Source organism: Pyrus communis, chromosome 7 (genome assembly GCF_041283825.1).
Source record: "Pyrus communis isolate YQ-2024b chromosome 7, ASM4128382v1, whole genome shotgun sequence".
Taxonomy (NCBI): domain Eukaryota; kingdom Viridiplantae; phylum Streptophyta; class Magnoliopsida; order Rosales; family Rosaceae; genus Pyrus; species Pyrus communis.
This window is the reverse complement of record NC_142571.1, coordinates 11,664,462-11,690,015: the sequence shown is the minus strand read 5'-3', so window position 1 is coordinate 11,690,015 and position 25,554 is coordinate 11,664,462. Positions and strand designations below refer to the sequence as shown.

At 37.2% G+C, this 25,554-nt stretch overlaps 2 protein-coding genes across 2 annotated transcripts; both read right to left on the bottom strand.

The window, feature by feature from the left end:
• Window positions 1–10,182: 10,182 nt before the first annotated feature.
• On the bottom strand, window positions 10,183–14,174 carry LOC148695723 (uncharacterized). The gene is made up of 2 exons (XM_088697381.1): window positions 13,428–14,174; window positions 10,183–10,809 (listed from the first exon to the last, which is right to left on the bottom strand). The coding sequence occupies exons 1-2, from the start codon at window positions 14,148–14,150 to the stop codon at window positions 10,183–10,185; spliced, it is 1,350 nt and encodes a 449-aa protein (XP_088553507.1). The 5' UTR covers window positions 14,151–14,174.
• Window positions 14,175–16,937: 2,763 nt separating this feature from the next.
• LOC137735475 (protein cornichon homolog 4) lies at window positions 16,938–20,356 on the bottom strand. The gene is made up of 5 exons (XM_068474906.2): window positions 20,144–20,356; window positions 19,020–19,201; window positions 17,708–17,830; window positions 17,536–17,604; window positions 16,938–17,185 (listed from the first exon to the last, which is right to left on the bottom strand). The coding sequence occupies exons 1-4, from the start codon at window positions 20,213–20,215 to the stop codon at window positions 17,571–17,573; spliced, it is 411 nt and encodes a 136-aa protein (XP_068331007.2). The 5' UTR covers window positions 20,216–20,356; the 3' UTR covers window positions 16,938–17,185; window positions 17,536–17,570.
• Between the last annotated feature and the right edge of the window lie 5,198 nt (window positions 20,357–25,554).

Here is a 25,554-nt window from a genome sequence, read left to right as displayed (position 1 = left end):
GTAGCTGAACAAAACAATGAGCTCCTGATGAAAAGTCATCAATCTCAACCTACTAGATCTGCACCATTCCCAGAAGTAAATGTTACTTCCCTCGAAGTGAATGCCACATCCTCTGGTGGCAATAATCATAAATGAGGACGTGGCCACAGGTGAGGACGGTGGAACGGGAAAGGTAAGAATCATGGTGTCCAGTTTCACAACTAGGTTCCAAAGCATAATTAAGGTCCGAACTTCAAAAATGTAAATCGTCATAAAGGCAAAACTCATATGAACAATGCTCCTAAAAACTCTGAAAGAACTTGTCATGGGTGTGGTGACAATGGACACTAGACTTGTCGTACCCTAAAACATCTGGTAGATTTATATCAAACCTCCATCAAGGAGAAGGGTGTTGAGACCAATTTTCTCGACTAGGCTAAACCAATGGATATACCTGATCCAGTGTGTAACTTATCAGGGCAGTTGAACACAACCTACCTAAATGTCTCATACTTTATTGTGGAAATGGGGAATGAAGTGTAGCAGTCCGACTGAATCGCTTATGTTTGATATACTAAACTTTTAGTTTAAAACTAGCATTTCAAATTCAATAAAAGTTGCATTTAAATTTCCTGTTATAAATTGCTTTTAACTGTGATCCCCTTACTTAGAAAGCATGGATAAGCACTATGGTCATTCTCAAAACAAGAGCAATGGCAGAGATATTTGTCTTGCAGACAGTGCAACCACGCATACAATACTTCGACATCGAAAGTATTTCTCAAGATTGAAGTTTACAAAAGTAAGGGTAACAACAATATCAGTCTAATCAGATGTAATTGAAGGCTCAGGGAAAACCAAAATTATGTTACCAAATAGAACAAGATTGTCCATACAGAAAGCGTTAAACGTTACTCGAAATTTGTTTCAAAGACATACGTTTAAATGGATACCATATTGCGTGGTTTGACGAGTGGAATACATTATACATACATAAAGACAGTTGAATCACATACTGTCATGAACCAAAAGTTCATTGATTCAAAAGTTTACATGTTTTGGCATGACCGTCTGGGTCACCCAGGATCTACCACGATGCGTAGAATCATTGCCAACTTTAATGGATATCCATTATTAAACAGACACATTGCTATCTCAAATGATAACCTTTGCAAGGCTTGTTCTCAAGGGAAGTTGGTAATTAGACCATCACAACTAAAGGTTGATGCTGAATCCCCATCATTTCTGCAAAGAATTCAAGGGAATATTTGTGGGCCTATTCAACCATCATGTGGACCATTTCGATATTTTATAATTTTGGTTGATGCATCTACCCGATGGTCACATGTTTGTTTCTTGTCTACTCGGAATGTAGCTTTTGCGAGACTTTTTACTCAGATAATTAAGTTGCGAGCACAATTCCCAAATTACCCCATTAAGTCAATCCGACTTGATAACGTTGGTGAATTTACATCTCAAACTTTTGATGATTATTACATGACATTGGGCATTGATGTTGAACACCCTATTCCTCATGTCCATACTCAAAATGGTTTAGCTGAAACATTGATCAAGTGGCTTCAGTTATAGCTCACACTCTGCTCATGAAATAAAATTGCCAATTTCTACACGGAGACATGCCATCTTACATGCTGCATCATTGGTTCGATTGAGACATATAGCCAACCACCAATACTCCTCAATACAACTCGTGTTTGGGCTTCAGCCAAACATTTCACATTTACGAGTTTTTGGTTGTACTGTTTATGTACCTATTGTAACACCACAACGTACTAAGATTGGACCTCATTGCAGACTGGGAATTTATGTGGGTTTTGTTTCACCGTCTATCATTAGATATTTGGAACCCTTGACAGGTGATATATTTTCAGCTTGTTTTGCTGATTGTCAATTTGATGAGACAGTCTTCCTATCGTTAATGGGAGTTCCAGAAGAACAGCAAGAGCTAACATAGGTTGTTCCCACCTTATCTCATTTTGATCCATGTAGCACTCAATTTGAGAATGAAGTGAAAATGATTGTTTATCTTCAAAGTATAGTCAATCAAATGTCAAATGCATTTAATGATGCTATGAAAGTGACAAAATCATATATACCAGCTGCAAATGCACTTGCAATAATTGATGTCCCTATTGGACAAAATAAAATGGCAGTGAATAATTCATCTGGTGCACGCTTGAAGCATGGTAGACCTTCAAGTTCAAAATATTCAGCCCCTCGAAAGAGAAAGACAAGGGCACAACTGAATCCAAATGAAATCATTCAAGAAGAAAAAATGAATGACAAATCCACAATTCATGATTATGTACTTTCAGAAAAAGAAAATGTTCTTGGTAAGACATATGTACCTGAAGAAACAGAGGTACATGAAAGCAAAAAAATCTTCATAAATTATGCTTGTACTAATGAATTGTGGGATCGGAATGAAATAATCATTGACGATATGTTCGCATTCGCAGTAGCTACTGAAATCATATTAAGTGATGATATTGAGTCCTGCTATGTCTATGAATGCAAACAGAGACAAAATTGGCCTAAGTGGAAAGATGCAATCCAAGCAGAATACAATTCATTGGAAAGGCGAAATATTTTTGGACTGATAGTCCAAACCCTGCCTAGTATAAACTCCGTGAGTTACAAATGGGTATTCATAATAAAGCGAAATGAGGAAAACGAGATTGCAAGATATAAAGCACGACTCGTTGCACAAGGTTTTTCACAAAGACTTGGAATTGATTATGAGAAAACATACTCTCCTGTAATGGACGCAATTACGTTTCGTTACTTAATAAGTTTAGTGGTTTCAGAAAAAAAAAACTTGACATGCGACTTATGAATGTCATCATCACGTATCTATATGGAGAATTAGATACTGACATATATATGAAAGTCCCAGAATGACTTAAGTTGCCTAAAACAACTAACAAACCACGAGGTATACTTTCAATCAAATGAAGGCGATCATTGTGTGGACTGAAACAATCTGGACAAATGTGGTATAATCATCTCAGTGAATATTTGATTAAAGACGGGTATATCAACAATGTCATTTGCCCTTGTGTGTTCATTAAGAAATCCAACTCTGGATTTGCTATAGTGGCAGTATATGTCGATGATATGAACCTAGTTGGAACTCCTGAAGAGCTCAATAAAACTGCTAAATATCTAAAAAGAGAATTTGAAATGAAAGACCTTGGAAAAACAAAATATTGTCTCGGCCTATAGATCGAGCATTGTGCTAATGAAATTTTGGTCCATCAATCAACTTACATTAAAAAAATCTTGAAGCGATTTGGTATGGACAAAGCTTATCCATTCAGCACGCCAATGATCGTTTGTTTTCTGGACATTAAGAAAGATCCATTCCGTCCAAAAGAAGATGATGAAGTGGTCCTTGGTCCAGAAGTACCATATCTGAGTATAACAGGTGCTTTATTATATTTAGCACAATGTATTAGACCAGATATAGCTTTTTCAGTCAACTTGTTAGCAAGGTATAGCTCTGCTCCAACAATTCGTCATTGGAAAGGAATCAAAGATGTATTGCGATGCCTTCGTGGGACAACAGACATGAGTCTCTTTTACTCAAAGAAATCCACAAATGACCAGGTCCTTGTTGGATATGCAAATGCAAGTTTTCTTTCTGATCCGCATAAAGCCCGCTCATAAACTGGATATGTGTTCAAGAATAAAGATATAGCAATCCCATGGCGCTCAACAAAGCAAACATTAGTTGCTATATCTTCAAATCACTCAGAAATACTTGCTTTACATAAAGCAAGTTATGGTTTTTGGTTAAGATCAATGATCCATCTTAGCTGGAATTCATATGGTCTAACTTCGAAAACAAACAATCCAACTGTCATCCACAAAGATAATGCAGCCTGTGTTGCCCAAATGAAGGAAAGATTCATCAAGGGTGATAAGACTAAACACATACCTCTAAAGTTTTTCAGTGCACATGAGCTTCAGAAGGCTAAAGTTATTGAAGTCAGACAAATCTGTTCCAATGAAAATCTGACAAACCTGTTCACTAAGTCTCTACCAAAGTGCACGTTTAAGAAGTTAGTGCAAAGTATCAGATTAGGTCGACTTACCAATCAGCTAAATTTGGAAAATGCGGAATTAGGAGGAGATACATATCAGGGGGAACACCCATGATAAATGCATGTTGTACTCTTTTTCCTTTGATTAGGATTTTTCCCACTGGGTTTTTCCTATCAAGGTTTTAACAAGGCAACATAATCATATTTAACACTATATCAACAATCCAAGTAAAGTTGTACTCTTTTTCCTTCCCTATGGTTTTTTCCCACTGGGTTTTTCCAATCAAGGTTTTAACGAGGCAACTGATGTTGATATATGGGCATCCAAGGAGGAGTGTTGAAAATACTGGTGGGTTAATGAATGCCCACAATGATATTGAAAATATTGGTAGATTTTTTAATGCCTAGACAAAGTGATATTGACTTAGGAAATGAAGGGGGATCGTATTGTCAAAAGGTGTGTGCTGTAAATTTCAACAAATAGTTAATACGTTTGTTTGGAGTTTCTCTATAAATAGAGCGCTTCGTATACTTTCAAGAAACACTACGAAGAAGAAAAAATCAATAACATCAGTATCTATCTCTCCTTCTTTTATTTGTCATCCCCTTGTGTTATAGTTGCAGTGTGATATTTTACACCTACTTCGCTCCTGTCACTAATAAAGGTTATCTCTCTAACTTTTGCCTATTTATAACAGTTTACTTATTATTTCATTTTATTGTACACTAAACACTCAAACTGAGCCGCAGTATGCATCAACTAATAAAAGTCTACCGAAATTCGGTAGAACTTCTCCTAAAATAGGAATAAGCTCAAACTAAAATACTTGAAGGTAACCACATTTATTTCATCACATCCCAAAAAGGCCACACTTGATGGGCCTCTAACCCTCTGTTGTATGCATGATCATAAGTTCAAAGCATAGTTGTCTGATACCAGTTTTACTGATAAAGCTGAGTAGGTAACGTACTCAATAATAAGGATAGGTTAGAGCTTGGAATCGAAGATGCTCATATCAACTACTACTGATTCATAAGGGGGCGCAAAACATAAAAATGCGAGTGGATGAAAAAATAAAGTTTTCCAAGACTATTTATTTTCTAAACAGACTAACTCCTTATTTTGAAAACATATGTAATACTACATGTAATTTCTGAAAACCTAAGCATCTCATAAAAACTGAAAATTAATATACACTTGTATACACTAAGAGCTAATAGATACATATATACTGAGCTGATACGTACCAATGGTATAGCATACAATATCATCCACTAGCTGTAACTAGTGGAAGCTTGATAATATAATCATGTCATTACCGAGTAAACTCAAGGAAATAACAAGCTGAGAATATAATTGTGTAATCATGTCATTATTAAGTCATCTTGAACTAATGACAAGCTAAGAGTATAAATATATAATTATGTTATTACTAAGTAATCTCAGAGTAATAACAAGTTGAGAGTATAAATGTATACTCATGTCATTACTGAGTAATCTCAAAGTAATCATATCACTGCCGGCTAATCTTGGTGGAGTGGAGAAGGTGGTGGTGGTCGATGATCAAGGTTGGCCGTGAAATGGTGGAATTGTTCATCGATTTTCTCTCTATTTGTCAAGAAGTAGGAGGAAAAAGAAAGAGAAAATTATAGAGAGGAACCAAGGAAAAGAGAGAAAAGGGAGAATAAGAATGTTCCTTGTGGGACCGACTATCCCAATAGCCAATAGACTTATTCAGAAATTGATGAAATTTCTGATAATGCCCTTGCAATTAAAGTCCCTGTAAAAACTTCGTATAAGTCTGATTCTCGTTACGTTCGTAGCAACGAGTACTATTCAAATATACTAGTTAATACACCACGCGTGTCACAACAAATAAGGTCAACAAAAGTCAATACGCACCTAAGGGCACTTTGGTAATTATACATTAGTGATGACAAAATTACAGAAAAATTAGGGATGAGTAATAAAATAGCAGTTAGTCAATTCATTAAATTGGCTATTTAATGATGATATGGTTAGTGTGGATCCCATCTTTTGTTGATTTAGAATCCAAATTTATGGCATGAGATTAAAATAAAGGAAAACTAATGAAAATGACTTGAAAACCTTGAGTTTTAACGATAAGGACAAAATAAAAGGTAAAGTAAATGGTACCAGAATTGACTTTTTAATGTAAAAATATGGATTTTCGTTAAAGTGAACAGTACCATAAACTTTATGTTAAAGTTCCCTTAAAATAATTCAAGAAAAAATTAAAAAAAAGGTGGAGGAGATGCTCCGCCCAGCCCTCCCAAGGTTCTTAATGTCGCCGAAATCCTCTTCGACTCTGGCTTCAAGTACCTCGTCCCGCAGTCCCTCTTCCTCACCATCTTTGAGCTGTCGACATTGGATTTGTCCCTATAATTGGTGAAATCGGAGCTTGCTCTACACTAATATAACATCATTTAGAAGTCGGCGTTAACGAAGAGGGTGAGGGCAACGTCGGGAATCTCGGGTACAGGTTCTTCATGTGGGCTACACAATAGCCTAATTACATACCCAATTACGAGGTGTATAAGCCATTTTATCAAAGCTATTTGCGACAACAATCCCCTCTCGAAAAATGTGAGAATCGTAAAAGGTCATCTCGCGAATGTTGCCTAAACAAGGAAACCATTACATGCGAAGAAGTTAAGGAGGATCAAAATCATTCAAATGGAGAACAAAAATAACACTAGAAGAGTCACTTTCCAACCAAACACAACTCCTTCTCTGATAAGCAAATTCTATATTAATAATAATTGCATAAAATCTGCAAAAAATAATTGCCATGGCTACTATGCTAACAGAAATAACCAAGAAAACGACCACGACAATCCCCAAGAACTCCCCCATAAGCAGTTGTTGATCCTAAAAATTACAAAGCCTACGTGGCGCGCAGGCCGAGTAACTAATAAGCTAACTACGTCCTTGGGTTGAATGCGGGGCGTGCCAACTCGTCGGCCGAGCTCGGCCGAGGAGTAACATTTGTTGATGTTGCGTTGAGTACGTTGCTGACTTCTTTATCTTGCGACTGCGGCTGAGGAAGGAACAAATCTCGGCCTTTGGATTCTCGAGCCTAAAGACAAGGCTACTAGTTCCGCGAAGTTCATGAATCATCGGCGTCAAATTCGGTCACGGTGATTATATTCGTGAAAGTATAAGCACGTCAAATCGACACCAGACTATATGGACACAAGTATTTAAAGGTAATGTGTGTCTTGATGGTAAATGTGGTTCGACCCTCAGAATGCCGAACTCTGAAACTCACTTGGGAGTATCCGATCATAAAACCACTCAGCGTTTAATGCGTCGAATGTCGTAACTCGTAACACCTTACTTCGCCGAGAAGGCTAATAAGATGACATCTACCAATAAGGATTCGGAAACCCTTCTCGACCGAGACTTGGATAGGTAACCAATCAACCTCGGCGCAATGCTGTTTATCCAAACTGAAGGTGCTTCACGATCGGCTGATTCTACGGCAACAATGCTGTTTATCCAAACTGAAGGTGTTTGCTGGTTGCCTTCACAGTGCTGTTTATCCAAACTGAAGATGTGTCGGCGGGAAAAAGAAAATAAAAAATCTCAAGATGTTTAAGAGGTTTTGCGCAGGGCAGTTGTGTGTTGAATTGAAGGTCCTTTGATTGTTGCACGGTGCTTCCTATTTATAAGGACGAGTGCGTGTTGGTTGATAAGCTCTAAGGCTGATTGAAGTTCCACCATCCTACTAAAACTCTTGCACCATTCAAGTTTCGGTCGAATCCTACAATACCGACCTTCTGAACTTAGTAAAAAATGCAACCAGATTCACATTCACTCCACATGCAGCCCCGTGCCTAAACAAGATAAGCACTCATTTTATATTAATAAGAATGTAGACATTTAACCAAAATGCCTTTCATCCATATCGTTTTACTTCCAACCAAATGCAAACCATGCATTATCAAAAAGTTCATCCTGATCACATCTCATATTTCTACATGTTATCTTTATCCTTAGATTTTGATAAGTAACATCTTCCGTGTTGATTAGGAACGCAGACCAACCAAGCTGCACGATGCGTAACCACATAGAGTCCTTGTACAATGCAACTTCTCTTATTTATTTGATTGTCAAGCTACAACTATAAGATAATTACCATTTTAATAAATTCCTAACAAAATGGTAATATCAAATATAGTCTCTTTCATCAAATGACTCAAAGTATGCGGGCCGAGTTCGTACAAAATCACTGCCTCTTAATATTCAGAATCATCTGACGGTATAAAATTCTACACATTCAAATGGCCTCGATTACTCAGGCCGATAGTGTAAAATTGGGTCCAAACATTGCTCCCCAGTTTCCTTGAGCTTCGGCTCGTAAGATGAATGGTTAAGGAAATTAAGTTTCTTCAATTGATCACAAGCGGCATCTAAAAATATAAATGACCACCGAAGCTCCACCGTTGAATAAAAATTCACCGAAGCTCCACCAAAGAAGTCTATCACCAAAGCTATGGTCGAAGAAATATATGGTCAAGGACAATTATGGTCGAGGATCGAATCCATCAAATTGATTCAAATATATATATGGTAGAGAATAGACCACCCCACTGAATGCAAAGTCACATGGTGGATCACCTCCCCATAACATCCAATGTCGAGAACCTCCAAGTTTCTGCACAATCTATCTGTAGGCTCTTGATTTCACGAATTGTTTCTCAACTCGTCTCTTTGGCAGAAGCCACAAGCAAATATAAGCTGCCGAGCTGAACTTTCAAATCGACTCATTCAACTGTTGCTTTCTCAAGTTTCTCAGTCGAGAAATACATGGTCGAGAAATATGTCATCGATCACGACATACACCCCACTGTCATCGAACTAATGTCGAATTCACAACTCTTTTCTCAGCCAACTTGGGATACATCAGCGTTGTACCCATAGTGAAGAGGCACTTTCAAAACCCCAGAATTTCTTACCGTCATTCGGCTACCATTATCATCGGCTATCTACTTTAAGGGCCAAGAAACACCTGATTATTGGTAATTGGGCTTACCACCGATCATGAATGCTCTGATCACTTCTCGGTAATGGCATCTTGAAGCAAGCTATATATATATATATATAACCCCATGACCGATTGGTGTATATTTATATACGGCTACGTCCTAATGTAAGCTAACTTATATATATATATATATATATATATATATATATATATATTAAACTCCATGTCGAAACTCAACTGAGTGTGTTCTGCCAACATGCATCTTTGATAGTCCTAGGTCCTCCCAACTGAGTCATGCATATATAAATATAATGTCGAATTTGCATGCATTCCTGCCGTCAAGAAAAATTAGGCCAAGGTCAAGAAAAAGGGCGAGGTCGCGAAACATTGGTCCAAGAAAAACCATTCTTGGCAGCTCGGCCAGTCCATCAATCTTGAATGTGATATATTAAACCCAATGTCAAAACCAAGGCTTTAAAATGATTTGTCAGCCATGCATCTCTATCTTTTATATATATATATATATAACTTTAAATGGTCAAAAAGTCTTAATGGCCGAATGACCTGGCCGAATGGAAAATCAAGTTTCGTGGCTGAGTATATATATATATATATATATATATATATATATATATATATATATATATATATATATATATATTACTTACTGCAATGCAGATAACAAACAGGTATTGCCTAATGGCAGATGAAACAAGTAAACAAAGAGATGGAGCTCGCAGGCATCCTGAATAATATATATGTATTACAAGTGTTTGAATAATCTTAGAGATGATATTGAACTGAGCTTTTGAAGTTAAAAACTTATGTTCTTCTTCTGAAGATGAATCCTCGTTATATAGAGCGAGGATACTGAATGAGACTTGGCCAATTGATCCGAGAATCCCGCTGTCTGCTAAAGCTGGGTGAAAGAATAGTGAAGATGCTTTGATTCTTTTACAAAAGTTAAATGAATAGTGACCTTTTTGTTTTTCACTATTGTGAATAGTGACCTTTTTGTTTTTCACTATTGAAGAATAATGCTTTGTCTTTTGCGGAAGAGATGAAAATAGCTACTGCTGATGATGTTGCTGGGCTGACACAATCACATGGGCAAATATTGTGTCTCAGATATCAAATGGGTCCTGGGCATCTTGAAAATCTGCTTGATCAGCCCATGAGGCGGGAAGCTGAGACGAGGCAACATAATTATCTGAATCTGAGTCTGAACCTTTTTTCTTTTGCAGCAATGCTGCTTCCGCCATTAGCAGCTGAGCCATATCCAGCAGTTGGGAAGTTTTTTCTTTCTTTAAGCTGGAGGACTTGGCTGACTTGGAAATTCCTTTGAGAGAGGAAGATGGACTAATGTCTGATAAGGACTGAACTGGTTCCTGAGCTTTTGGTAATTCAGGAAATTGCTGATGAACTGGCAAAGCTTGTGAGGACGAAGTTGAAACTTTGATTGGCAGTGCCTGAGAAGATGCCTGAGGAAATTCCACTTTTACAAGATCAATAATTTTTTGGTGGTTGAATTTATCCCACCATTTTACCCATCGGGTTCTGTAAATACCACCAGTGTCCACTTCAAAGTTCCATTTGAGAATCCATGGAATCTTGTACTTGGCCATGAGCAGTGAGAAAATAGTAACTCTGTTGTCGAAACGACTTCTGTCAAAACTGGGCTGGAAGTTGTTTGCGAGAACATGACGAAGGTCATCTGGAATGATAGAAGAGCTTGGGCCATGGGAAGCCCACTGATAGGAGCATATTTATGCGACTTAAATGGCTTGTTGTCGTACATTTACGTTATGTTTCTTTAGTTATTTTAGTTCTTTATGCTTCTTTTGTGTGTTTTCAGGTTCTAAGGGCAAAGTATGCAAAAGGATGCCTTTTGGAGCCTTTTGGAGCAAATTAGAGATTGGAATGGATATCATATGCTTGGAGCCAAAAGGATGGACGAAATTGAAGACTTGAAGTAGGAAAGTTAAATCCTAAAAAGACCTCATGTTTGAGCATCATTGAAAACTCCTACGCATTTTAGAACACAAAAACAACATTCCTAGCAACCTTAGGACATTGTCGTGTGTTTCCTTGTGTCTCCCTTCCTTGCCATGCAAGGAAGGGCTTTGTTCCCTATTTTAAACACCTATCATTCACCACTTATCATATCATACATTCATTTATCACTTATCATAAATCATTCACTTATCACTTAACATATCATACACTTATCACTTATCACTCATAATCATCTACACATTTCAACCATTTAAACACATGTACTTCACCTACAACATCCACCTACTTCACCTACAACATCCACCTACTTCACCTACAACATCCACCTACTTCACCTACAACATCTACCTACTTCACCTACAACCTCCACTTACTTCACCAACCTCACACACTTACTTCACCTACAAATGACATAGCCATATGTTCCCTCCACTACTCCTATAAATACCCTTGCATTCATTCATTCATGGACATCTCATTTTCATACACAACACACCACAAACACATCCCTTTCTCTCTTAGCCGTGAGTCTCCCTTAGAATCCAAACACCATTTTTCCATTTCCCTATTAATCCAAACACCACTCCCCAAACCATTCACACCATCAAACTATCCTTAGACCTTGTGCTACAACAACGAGGAAGAGAAGAGTGCCTAAACGTTCATACAATTCAAGTTTGAGTTGTTGGAATGTTTAGGTGTTTCTTTGATTTCAATGTTTAAATTCAATTCTCTTTGTTTGTACGTATGAGGAATGGAAGAGAAGAGTGCCTAAACGTTCATACAATTCAAGTTTGAGTTGTTGGAATGTTTAAGTATTTCTTTGATTTCAAAGTTATAATAAACTAAACCCCCTTTAGCTAGGGGGTGATTCGAAGTATATGTTTATGCTTGCATTTTGATTTGATTAATTCTAATTGCGTTTCATAAGTTGTGGTTCAATTTGTTTAACCGTTTGATTGATAACTTATTTATGAATGTTTATTAAGAATGCGCGCTTAATTTTCATGCATCAATATGACGCTAGAATATAAGTGAGTTTCACCTAATAGTTACGAACTTATATTCACAAGTAGTGGAGGTTGCTTATAAACAATCGCGTTAAATAAATTCTTGGCATAAGTTTCATGCGTAGTCCATAGTAACGAATGCCTCGTCAACACTTAAAGTTTTCATGATGCTTAATGATCTTTGATTGTATCTTTATTGTGCTTTTCACGTAAAGGACTTTTGGAGAATGTTGTGAATTGCGTTGCGCTAACCCATCCAATTCATTAACTTAAGGAAAACTTGACGGTTAATTTAAGCGGACCTAATTGACCCGGGGCGTTGAGAATTAATGATTTGTTGAAATGCAATTGGAAATCGTTTTATTATGCAAGTATAACATATGTGGAGATGAACCCCGTAGCTAACTTTCCATCCATTTGTTCTTTCTTTTCTTGTTTCTGTTTTCATGTTTAATTTAACTTGTTATTCAATTATGTTAAACATGTGAAACTAATTTCTTTTTAGTTAGAGGCAAATTTGAAGCCATGGACATATGTTGGTTATGATTTGATTTACTCCAGTTATGAATTCATGAACTTTAGATGTGGGTTACTTTTCTGTTTTGATTAAGAACTTGTTTATGTATGTGGGTTGAGGGTCGACACTTAATTTGCATGCCTAAGACTTGATGCTAGGATATAAGGGAATTTCACCTAATCGTTATGAACTTATATTCATGAGTAGTAAAAATCGCTAGTCACGATTGTGTTTAGTAAACCCTAGGATGGATTAACATGCGTATTCCATAGTTATGAATGCCTAGTCAATGTTTATGATTTCCGTTGAACTTAATGATCTTTGTTGAATGTCTCTATCATGCGTATTCCATGTGAGAGACTTTGATTAGGAATAATTTGGTTGTAATGCGTATCCCATTCAATCCAATGAATCTAGGGAAATCTGAAGGTTAATTTAAGCGGACCTAATTAACTTGGAGCATTGTCATTCATCGTTTGTTGAAGTCATAACTGGGAGTCAAATTATATGCTTATGTTCGTGTGTGGATAAGGAACCCTCTAACTAGTTTTTCTTCATTCTATTCCATCAATTTCGTTTGTACAATCTGTTTTGTTTCCAAGTTTCTATTTTAGTTTAATTTCGTCCAAAACCAATCCCCCATTTATTTTAAAGTGTTAGATTAGTTAGAAATACATTTATTTTGTGTTTTTACGTTTTTTTTGAGTCAAATCCAAGTGATTAATAATCCCTCCTAATCCCCGGTCCAGAACGATCCCTACTTATACATATACTACAATTTGACGAAAAGAGGGTTTAATTTGTGTGCGTATAAATCTCGCATCACCCACCAATCTGGAAACCATGCAGGAAACCTCAATCTGAAATTTTTATCAAAGGTTATGAACCATGAATGACTAAAGTCTTCTGTCTGGTGGAGAAAAATGTTGGTCCATGCTTGGATATAATCATAGTAATTGTAATGATTGTTTGGGATGAGAACATGCTGAGTATGAAGGGGTTTTGTGTGATAAAGGGGAATTCCCCATTCGAGTTCGGTAAGGAATTTTCCAATATGGAGTGAATGATACAATATTTTGTTTTGGTGAGTGGTACTGTAAATTGGCTTAATAGCAATGCTTTCTGTTTCTGAAAGGATAGCCTGGTAATATTTTAGGCTTTTATAGGATTCAGTTGGTAAGAAATGATAATTTGGTGGAAGGAGTAATTTGGCAATGCGCTCTGGGGGTTGGTTTTTGTCAATGTGAAGAGGGATGCTAAAAAGCTTTTCTGAATTGGGATTTTGGACATATGGAGATGTTTTAGCATAGCTAGGTGTTTTAGGTTGTGAAGGTGCTGGAGAACGAACTGAAGAGTAGGGATCATAAGGGGTGGCTAAGGCCGTTTGGTAATTTGGTCGGATATTTCCTACTGTTGATCCTAAGGGAGTAAATCTGTTTGTAATGGCGAGGGCCGATGAAGAGTCGGGAATAGACTCTTGTTTTACTGGTGCTGGGGTTTGGGTAAGGGTGGCTGGGAGCCTTCGTTGCTGAGTAGGATTAGTACCCATTCTTCCCCTGCAAAAATTCTCTGGTTAGAAAATCTGGTATGCAATTCTGGCTGCCTTTAATGTATTCAATTTCAAAATCAAAAATACTTAATATGGCTTGCCAGCGTGCAAAAATTTGTTTTGATTGCAAATCTGCAAAACATGTTTTACAAAAAGATGAACATTTTCTTCTAGGCCTGCCACACTTTTAGCCTTGACCGAAAATATAGGTGGCCTAGGTTTTTCTTCTTGGCCGACCATATTTTCGATCTCGACCGAAAAAATAGGTGGCCTTTGTTCTTCGGCTAAAGTAACAATTTTCTTAGGCCAATGTCTGATTATGGCCGGAGCGGAAAATTAACCCCCGGTCTTTTCAACCAACCATTCCTCAAATGGAATCGATTTGTAGTCGAAAACGTAAGGAAAATATTTTCCATCTAGCCAGGTATTAAATCGAGCCCTGTCTTCATTTACCCATTGCTCTTGCAGGGTACCATGAGTTTTTATTCTCAACATGTAAGCGAATGATTTTTGCATCTCTGTATGGCCATGAAGAATTTTTTCCACTTCCAAAGATCTTTTTCATTCCTCATTGTGTTTTTTCAATTCCTCTAGGAGCTCGTACAATCGGCTACGTGGAGCGGGATTGGAATCTTGATATATCATATGAACTTTGTAGTTTTAGCATTGTGTCCCACTGGGCGTGCCAACTATGTTGATCCTAAAAATTACAAAGCCTACGTGGCGCGCAAGCTGAGTAATTAATAAGCTAACTACGTCATTCGGTTGAATGCGGGGTGTGCCAACTCGTCGGCCGAGCTTGGCCGAGGAGTAAAATTTGTTGATGTTGCGTTAAGTACGTTGCTAACTTCTTTATTTTGCGACTGCGGCTGAGGAAGGAACAAATCTCAGCCTTTGGATTCTCGAGCCTGAAGACAAGGCTGCTAGTTCTGCGAAGTTCACGAATCGTCAGCGTCGGATTTAGTCACAGTGATTATATTCGTGAGAGTATAAGCACATCGAATCGACACCAGACTATATGGAAATAAGTATTCAAAGGTAATGTGTGTCTTGATGGTAAATGTGGTTCGGCCCTCAGAATGCCGAACTCTAAAACTCACTTAGAAGTATCCAATCATAAAACCACTCGGCGTTTAATGCATCGAATGTCGTAACTTGTAACACCTTACTTCGCCAAGAAGGCTAATAAGATGACCTCTCCCAATAAGGATTCGGAAACCCTTCTCGACCAAGACTTGGATAGGTAACCAGTCAGCCTTGACGCAGTACTGTTTTTCCAAACTGAAGGTGCTTTGCGATCGGCTGATTCTACGGCAACAGTGCTGTTTATCCAAACTGAAAGTGTTCGCCGGTTGCCTTCACAGTGCTGTTTATCCAAACTGAAGATGTGTCGGCAGGAAAAAGAAAATAAAAAATCTCAAGATGTTTGAGAGGTTTTGCGCAGGGCAGTTGTGTGTTGAATTGAAGGTCCTTTGATTGTTGCACGATGCCTCTTATTTATAGGGACGAGAGCGTGTTGGTGGAGAAGCTCTAAGGTTGATTGAAGTTCCACCATCCTACTAAAACTCTTCCATCGTTCAAGTTTCGGACGAATCCTACAATACCGGCCTTCTGAACTTAGTCAAAAATGCAACCAGATTCACATTCACTCCATATGCAGCCCGTGCTTAAACAAGATAAGCACTCATTTTATATTAATAAGAATGTAGACATTTAACCAAAATGCCTTTTATCCATATCATTTTACTTCCAACCAAATGCAAACCATGCATTATCAAAAAGTTCATCCTAATCACATTTCATATTTCTGCATGTTGTCTTTATCCTTAGATTTTGATAAGTAACATCTTCCGTGTTGATCAGGAACGCAAACCAACCAAGCTGCACGATGCGTAACAACACAGAGTCCTTGTACAATGCAACTTCTCTTATTTATTTGACTGTCAAGCTGCAACTATAAGATAATTACCATTTTAATAAATTCCTAACAAAATGGTAATATAAAATATGGTCTCTTTCATCAAATGACTCAAAGTATACGGGTCAAGTTCGTACAAAATCATTGCCTCTTAATATTCAGAATCATCTGACGGTATAAAATTCTACACATTCAAACGGCCTTGATTACTCGGGCCGATAGTGTAAAATTGGGTCCAAACAGCAGCAGGACCAGAATTTCCTTTAGACAAACCATTCATATTAAGTTTAATCCAAGGATACCAAGGAGGAGACCATAACACGGGAAGAATAGGAGGTACCTTGCAAGGAATAGGCTGAATAATATTTAAACCATGAGAGAATCCATGAATAAATATCCTGCCATGCACGAGCTCAAAAATGATAAACATGCAAAGACGATGGTAAGAGATTGAACGAGCCGGAAAAAAAAAACTTGTTTTGAACTTTCTGAATAGCCGAACTAGTAAAAAGACCCGCAATGACCCATAGATTGGTCTACTGACAGAAAAAGGGCTTCCGCACAAATATATCCAGAAAAAACAACTAAAGAATATGAAAAAGGCAAAGATGTACCAATCAACATGCTAACCACTAAAGATGCTTAGAAACTGACAGCCATAAAAAAGATTAGCAACAGATTCCTAAAAAACATGACAAACACAACAAACATAAGCCGAAGAAATACCACATCACTGTGTATAGTCGAGGCGGAATGACGCCAAAACAAAATAGATAGTCGAGGCGGAATGAAATGCCGGCAAATAACTTTTTCCCAAGCACAATCACTGTCTCATTCAAATTAGATCATAACTAGAAGAGAAAGGAAAATTTCCCAAAAGGGGATGGCTCCCAAATCAATTTGTCAAGGGTAAAGGAGGATGCAAAAATTTTCTGTGCCACATTGTAACTTATGCTGCTTCACATTGTAATTGAGATAAAATTTATGGGTACAAAGGATGAGTGAAAGCATATACACAAAAACTTCAACAAATCAGGTGCCAAAACCAGGCTGAATTACGCACAAGTCCTGATTTTATAGCCACGAGTGTCCGTCTCTCTGGCTCCATCATAAAAACCTGAAATTAACCACAGTAATTAGTTTCATTCATGAAAAACGCCATACCTGGTATCACAAACACATAAACCAAAGCTCAAAACATGACATGCAAATGATTACAGTTCTGATAAGAGATTACGAAGATCGACCAAAATACAAAATAATGCCAACTTGTGAAATTTAGATACATTTTGGCGAAGGACACACATTACACCAGCAAGCCGATGATGCAATAGCCACTTCTTATTCCCTAAAGAATCTGAGTTAAGTAATAAACCTGCTTTTGCCCAACAATAAAAGCACAATAGCCACTTCTATGGGGTTCTTAACCGCAAAACACAACAGAAATCAAAGAGTAATATAACTTACAATGGACAAAGCTTGGTGGGAGCAATGATGCCTGGTTATTCGTATTCGTCTCCAATGCTCCAAAGCAACCTAAACCATATTTACAGGAAAGGAAAATTTAATTTCACCCGAGCACCACCAGAGTACTTCAAAAGAGCCACAAACAATTTACTAAGGGAGTGAAAAACAATACCAGAATAAAGAAAGAATGAATAGGACCAAAAGATAGCCAATCTTAAAATAGCGTTGCTTTTTCTCCCAGCTCAGTTGGTTATAGATCTCAGTCACATCTACCAAGTGTCGTCTCGTCACATACCTGACAAAGAGTCACAGATCATATCAGATATGATGATAAACTCTAATGCGGTATCTAAAGAAGTTTTCTGAATAAAATTATTACTCTCCTAATCATATGAAATTGAAATAATATGATTCTCTTCATGATCAATCATTGCCCAGCTTTACAGAACAAAAATAAACTGTGTTCTCTACAACTTGGAAATTATGAATGTTCCACGTCTAGTTTTGCATGCTTCATTAAAAACATCAAAAAATACAGTAAATACACCGATATTAGTATAATTTCCTAATGCACTCAATATAATTTGCAATCCAAATTATATTATGACATGATGCCATCCAGAGACCATTGTGCATTTAGTTTGAGTATTAGCATCCATATAGGTAGGTTATGAATGGCAGAAGGCGCTGTTCAACACGCAGACATAGAGAGAGGGAGGGAGGGAGCACAGTGAAAGGATGGGTAACAGGTGGAGGGAGGTTATGAGAAGGTACAATTTCATTATCTGGGGTGGTGAAATGTCACTTAATTTGTTAAAGCATATTACAAATTTCTCAAACCGCCTCTCAGCCAATTGACAGTTCATTGTAAGGATCCAGATTTCACCAAAAATTATTGAGTAGTCAGTCTTATTAGAACTAGAAATTCTAAAAATCCAGATTTCACCAAAAATATTGCCAGTTCATAACTTGACCGTATGTCAATATCAATAAAACCAAATTGTAATCAAGTATAAAATCCTTATCCCAACTTGTTATTAACATGTAAATGGGGTTGTGTTTGGGCTGTATTCCGTTCTTCACCAAAAACATGTAAACGGGGTTACAGTGACACACCAGAATGCTACCATCATTTATTGTAACAACTATTCTCTTACAATGTTCAGTTGATTACCTAGCTGCCTTACATACCATGTAGCATGCTTCACTTGGAACAAAGTTATAGTATAATCATATTCAAGTTTCCCACTTTTCAGTTAAGTATTGGTCAAAATGATGAATTCATAATCCACCATGAGCAATTTTTTTCTTTCAAGATTAACGAGACATATGGAAAGGCATACCGAAAAAGAAAAACCCATAACCATGTAGTTGACACTAAATTTATATGTAACTTAAGCTCTACCCTATGATTACACAGAGGTCGTCAGTTATACAATTCTAGACACAACAACATTTGAGTAATGGGCGAGAAAGAAACTTACAAATTGACATTATAATATAGGTGTGGCAGAGCCATGAAAAGCATGAACCAATGTCGCGCTATAAGAAGAATGAAGCACAAAACTCCTTGAATAATAAATTCTGGCAAAATGACATTGTTTATCCGAGATGATGAATCATATGGGTTGATGTAGTCATACTCGAGGTCCACCAAGCACACAAGCTGCATTCAACATTCACAGGGTTCATATATCTAAAAATCTCAAGAACTGCGACTAAGTAACCAGATTCACCACACAGTGCAAGACTTTTTATGTGTCATAGCTAAATATGACTTGTAGAACAACTCTAGTAGGTAGTAACAGGAGTTATCGACACTTTCCGACAAGAAACTGTATTGAGTGTAAACAAAAGTTCCCCTTCATTTAACTAGAATTTCAGCACAATATCTAGGAGTATTTTCACCATAATTAAGCTTATGCCTGATCAATTTTTTTTTTTTTTTTTTGTTTTTTTCGTTTTACAAACTCAGGTTATTCGGCACAAGAATGTAACTTAAAATCGATATGCATGTCTTTAAATTCTCAATGCGCACACACGCACACGTAAAATTCCTACATACTGATATTTTCTACAAATTTTGTAAAAGAACCAACCTTAGTGGCCCTCTACCATACTGGTGGAAAAGAGTTGAGCCCTTACGTAATGGCTTGGGTTAGAACTCCATCGGTGGCTAATCTAAATCTAATCTAACAAAATCTATCGTTTGATAGAAGATGAAAAAATACAGCCTTGACACATTGAGCTAGTATTTCTTTTTATTTACAAGTTTTGTAAAATTCCTTCCTGCAAGTTCTGCAACATGCTTTCTAAGTCAACTTAGATTGAAGGGTAAAAAAAATTGTGGAAATTTTCAAAAGAACAATAGAAAGATAAATCCCCTTTCTAGTTTCATGAAAATCCAAAACAACATATGCGAATAGATACTTGATTTCAAATTAAAAATAAATTAATTAATTAAGAAAAACTAATTACATTATAAAGGTGAAATCTAAATACCCAGATGATCCTAGTCTGTGAATCAAATGAGCATGTTTTGAATAAATAAAATAAAATAATTTAATTAATTAAAAAAAAAAGTGGGATAAAATCGAGGAAGAATTACCTGATAACCCAGAATGCATAACAAAGCTAGAATGAAGAAGAAACTCAGCAGCCATGTCCACAGCATCTCCATACCCAGTCACCACGCTCTCTCTCTCTCTCTCTCTCTCTCTCTCTCCACTTTTTGTGTATTCGTCTGTGTCTTACTGTATCTGCGCTTTGACCTTTTCTCTCAGTTTGTATCTTATTTTATCACAGAAAAACACAAAATTTAAGGAATAAATCTTTCTGCTGCTTTGTTTCTTCAAGCAGAAATCCAGTTCTTGTTTTACGGCAGGTAAGTATTTCTAGTTGTACCACACTTTGGCTTCTTAAAATAAAAATTATAAAATAATAAATGCCGTGGGAATTATCTCCCATAAAAACTTATTTTTAATCTAAATCAAATTAGTCAAAAGGTTGAATGGTTCGTGGCCGATTCGAAATAAATCAAATGGGATTAAGGTAAGGACGTAAATAAACAATAAATAAGAGATTACGGTGCTTTAAAAAAAAAGTTATTAAAAAAATTTAGAACATCAAATATGTTTGATAAAATAAAAAAAAAAATTTAATTGTACAATAGAAAAACATATAAAAACAAAAGCAGATTTAAATTTTTTTTTTCAAAGAATAGTAATTAATACATATTTAATGAAATTTTCAAATGACAAGTATCATCCCATATATTTTATAAAATTACAATCATTGCTCCTATATTATTCTCTTTGATAATTATTATATCACATTAAATACCATATTCTTTTTAGTCATTTAACATATTTATAGTAATTTATATAAAAGTTTATCAAACACTCAATGTTACATCCCGGCTCGGGACGGATCACTTCCCAGGCTCACTCCACTACCGTAGCACGATATTGTCCGCTTTGGGCTTACCATTCCCTCACGGTTCCCAGTGGATCACCCATCATGGGATTGCTCTAGCCCCTTCTCGCTTAACTTCGGAGTTCTTACGGAACCCGAAGTCAGTGAGCTCCCAAAAGACCTCGTGCTAAGTAGGGATGAGAATATACATATAAGGATCACTCCCCTAGGAGATGTGGGATGTCACAATCCATCCCCCTTAGGGGCCCGACGTCCTCGTCGGCACACCACGACTAGGGTTAGGCTCTAATACCAAATTGTCACATCCGGGCCGGGACGGATCACTTCCCGGGCCCACTCCACTACCGTAGCACGATATTGTTCGCTTTAGGCTTACGATTCCCTCACGGTTTTGTTTTTGGGAACTCACGAGCAACTTCCCAGTGGGTCACCCATCATGGGATTGCTCTAGCCCCCTTCTCGCTTAACTTCGGAGTTCCTACGAAACCCGAAGCCAGTGAGCTGTCAAAAGGCCTCGTACTAGCTAGGGATGAGAATAAACATATAAGAATCACTTCCCTGGGCGATGTGGGATGTCACACTCAACGCTATGTTTTTTTTAGAAGCACTTTTACAAAAAAAAGGTTTACCAAGCACTCACCAACTTTATTTTACAACTGTTTATTCTCACAGCACAACATAAACAGTTTTTTTTTTATTATTATTATTTTTATTTTTTTATTTTTAAGGAATCAGTTGGTGGCTTCGACATGGTAATCCACCATTCTGGGAGTCGGAAAGACTCATAAAAGCATTTCAACATTCGCATGGTTCTGTCGTGCGATTCACCAGCGCCAACCTAGATCTAAATGGGCCAACAAACCTTGGATGCTTAGAAAGAGTAAACCTAAATTGGCCAACAAACCTTGGATGCTTAGAAAGAGTTACTAACACATATTTATAGACTTTAGTGTACATAATTTTAATGTCGTATCGTTGTAAAAGTCTCATTTCAAATGATATTTCCTATCTGAAATCAATCTACATATCATGTAATTAAAAATTGTGCCCATCGAGTGACGTCTAAACGAAATAACAGTTAACTTAATATTTGATGGGTGGAAGTGCAAATCGTGAAACAATTTGTAAATTCAAGGTAGTAAAGTTAATTTAGGGGACTGTCTATAATACTTACAAGTATTTAGTATCGAGTCAGAAATTTGGGGCTCATTTGGAAGCTACGTTCAAAATGACTGAAAATATTTTCAGTGATTGCTTTTAAAATGACTAAAACTGTTGTGAACTTTCCTAGTTTAAGTGTGATTGTGTAAATCCTAGATTATATTTGACTATAGTTATTCTTTCCTATATGGACTTGTATTCCTTAAGGATGAAGGATTTCTTCTCTCCTTTTACTACTATAAATAAAGGCACTATGTGACGACCTGTCCAGGAATTTACGAAAATGGAAGGGTATTTTTGTAATTCCACTTTAGGTTGAAAGATATTTTTGAAATGTGCTTTTAAGTCTTAAATTGTGTGCCTTGTAGGGCCACTTTCCTTTTTGGTCCCTTGATTCTCCCTCCCCTTGCTTTGGTTGCCATGTGTTCTCCCAAGAAAGACTCTCAGATCCCTTGCTTCTTTCACAGCAAACTCACAATTCTCTCTTTCTCTCTAACCTTCTTTCCTCCCCGAGCTCACCCACACACCAACCTTCCTTTTTCTCTCCTGATCTCCCTTGGACCTCATCACTTCTCTCGTTCTTTTTCTTCTTCTGCAAGTGCAAACCGAGACGTAACACCATGAAAGCCGATGCAAAAACAAGGGGAAAATCCGACGAATCTCCACCATTTCCAAGTTAGTGAGCCTCAAAACCCTTTTCTCTTTGTCTCAAATAGATGTTGCTATGATATCTAAGGTTTTATACTCGTTTTTAGTGAAGGTTTGACTTGAAAACACCTTTGGGATACTTCCCTAGATTCCAGTGAGAATGCTGTGATTTGCAGGCCGTTTTTCGGCCAACTCTGGCCTTGATTGAGGAAACAAGTGGTATGATTCGAATCATTATTCCTTGGGCTTCAATTTGGTTTTGAGGTTGAACGGAGTTGGGAGAGCTCCGGCCTTCTTATCTGTCGAAAGTGGCCAACCGGGCCTAAAAACGGGTCGAACATAACCCACCACACTTAGCTAGCCCAATTCTTTGGGCCATGGAACTCAGCCCAAACCCTTTAAACCCAAAAACCCTTTAAACCAAAACCCCAAACTCTTGGGTTGGGCTGCTAGGCTTTAACCCAAGCCCAACCCAGATGTGAAACCCAGCTTATAAACCTTTCAGCCCAAATCCAAGAACCAGCCCACCTGGATGGAATATTCTTTAGAATATCAAAGAAGATTCCTAGAATATTCTATGTTGACTTTTACGAAATTTGCCCGGGACCCTTTTTAGAGTAATTTGAAGTCCTGAATTTGTTTTTGACGTCCATTTTTCCCAAATTCAATCATTTTAGTATAGTTTTATTAATTGGATCCTTTATATGCTTAGGTGCAAATATTCGTGGCATTTCTGTCCTCTCTTGTTCGCACGGCTCTTCACCATCAGTGTAATGTGAGTAGACCCCCTCTAAAATGTTGGAAATGTGCCCTAAAACCAATCATATGATGATACTTTATGGACATTTCACATGTTAAACTAATCTAGTTTAATGTAAAGGGCAAAGATTATTGTTTGAGCCGTCTCATATAAATGTTATATGCTTAAACGATAAGTCCAAGGAATATGTGATTGGAAGAATGCGATCTAAAGAAGTTAGATTCATGAGACCATTCTTTCGTTGACACATCCTAAACGTTCCTGATCATAGGATTGTCAATTGGGCATTGACAGTCCGTTAAGATCAGTACGTGCTATGTCTTTTCTCAGGGAGAGTGACTAGTCTCAAGTCATTGGTGTGTGTGACATCAAGACAAGTACGTAGGTGCTCAATAGAGAATGAGTTCACTGAACACGATCAACGAAGAGTTCTCATATTCATGTCACATGAGAACTCATGGTTGGGATAATGCAAATTAGTCTTTTGACCTGAGGCATCACAGTTGTCTTGTGGTTAGGTCCTTAATCTTTGATTATGTCAAAGTCACTCCATCAGGAGGGTGTCCACGGCATCGTTGGGGTTAAGCTACTTAGCCATGGAGGCAAGTGAATGCGCAACAAGGGATCTCTAACCTTCAAACTGTTTGAGGGAGAATACTCTATGATATGATTTAGAATCTCTGGCCAGAGTATGAATGAGATTTAGGAATGTGTTCCAAATCATATTCAAGATAATCATATAAGCACAAGACTCACATTGGATAGTAGACATGAATAAACTATCAAACCAAACAATGTGGTCAAGAGTATTGTATTAGAGAAAGACCGTATTGCATTTGTAATCCTAAAACTGAATAGGTTCTCCACCTCTTCTGATTAGCTTGGGTAACCATGACATGCTGCTAGGCGTCAACCATGGTTTGTGGAAGCCCTAAAAGTGTATTATCACTAACGGGAGAATTGAAAGTAAGTTCCAATTCACAATCGATTTGAAAGAGTTTGAATCGCCCACTGCCTCGCTAAAAGGAACCTAATGGATCGTACACCGTGTAAGGTAGAGATTGAAGATTCAACGGAGATGAGTAAGAATAATTAAATGGTTTAATTATTTATGGCAAGGATTAATTAATATGATTATTAATCAAACGAATAAGTTCGTTAAAAGACCTCGGGATAGTTTTGGACCTTAAGGCCCAATGGGCTTCGAACGTCAAGTCCATTGACTTAAGTTGTGTGACAACTTAATGAATAATGATTCACAAAGGCCCAAATAGCCCAATAAATCCCATGTTAAAGAAGGAGTGGTTTTGGACTTATTTACAAGTTTGCCACTCAAATGAATTAAGGAATAAGTATGACTTAATAGCCAAAATTCATTAAGGGTAATTTTTGGGGAAAGGATGAGAACACAAGCTCTCCTTTCTCTCTAAAATTTCAGCCACCTTGGAGGGATCATCTAGCAATCAAACTCCTCCAAGGTCACTCATTTCTTCTACAATATGCCTTGGTGTGGAGACTTAGAGGTTTTCAATTTTGGGAACTTGGAGAAACCTTTTCATCCATCCAAATCCATGGATCTAAGATGCAAGGAATGAAGGCCCTCTCTTTGGGTGATTAGCCTTTACTTATGCAAAGAGGAATCTACAAAGGTATTGATATCTCAACTCACTTTGTTTTGAGTTGAGTCTTGGTTCACCTATCTACTAGGCTTTGAAGTTCATGGGTTAAGTTTTGTTTTTGAGTGCATAAAAACATGATTCCGCCTTTTAATTGTTAATTGCATGTTGTTGATGTTGCTCAAATGAACTTGTTTTTCACAAATTTTCCTTCAAGTGGTATCAGAGCCTAGGTCTAGTAGTTGGTGAATCCTTTTGGGTTTTGTAGTTCATAGTTTGTGATTTGAATGTTGTAATTGTTACAAGCTTTATTCTTGCTTTTTTGAATGTAAATTTTGTTAGAAAATTTGCCATCTCAAATGTTGTAGATGTAGTTCATATGAGCATGAATTTTGGAGC

Bases quoted from the DNA above. Each gene is read 5' to 3' on its own strand.
- LOC148695723 (XM_088697381.1), bottom strand. From the start codon at position 14,150: ATGGGTACTAATCCTACTCAGCAACGAAGGCTCCCAGCCACCCTTACC. The intron at 10,810-13,427 runs GTGATGCGAGAT...TGCTCCTATCAG, and splicing joins CATGGTTTCCAGATTGGTGG to TGGGCTTCCCATGGCCCAAG.
- LOC137735475 (XM_068474906.2), bottom strand. From the start codon at position 20,215: ATGGAGATGCTGTGGACATGGCTGCTGAGTTTCTTCTTCATTCTAGCT. The intron at 17,831-19,019 runs GTAAGTTTCTTT...ACTCTTTGTCAG, and splicing joins CTATATTATAATGTCAATTT to GTATGTGACGAGACGACACT. The intron at 17,605-17,707 runs GTATTGTTTTTC...AATATGGTTTAG, and splicing joins TTCATTCTTTCTTTATTCTG to GTTGCTTTGGAGCATTGGAG.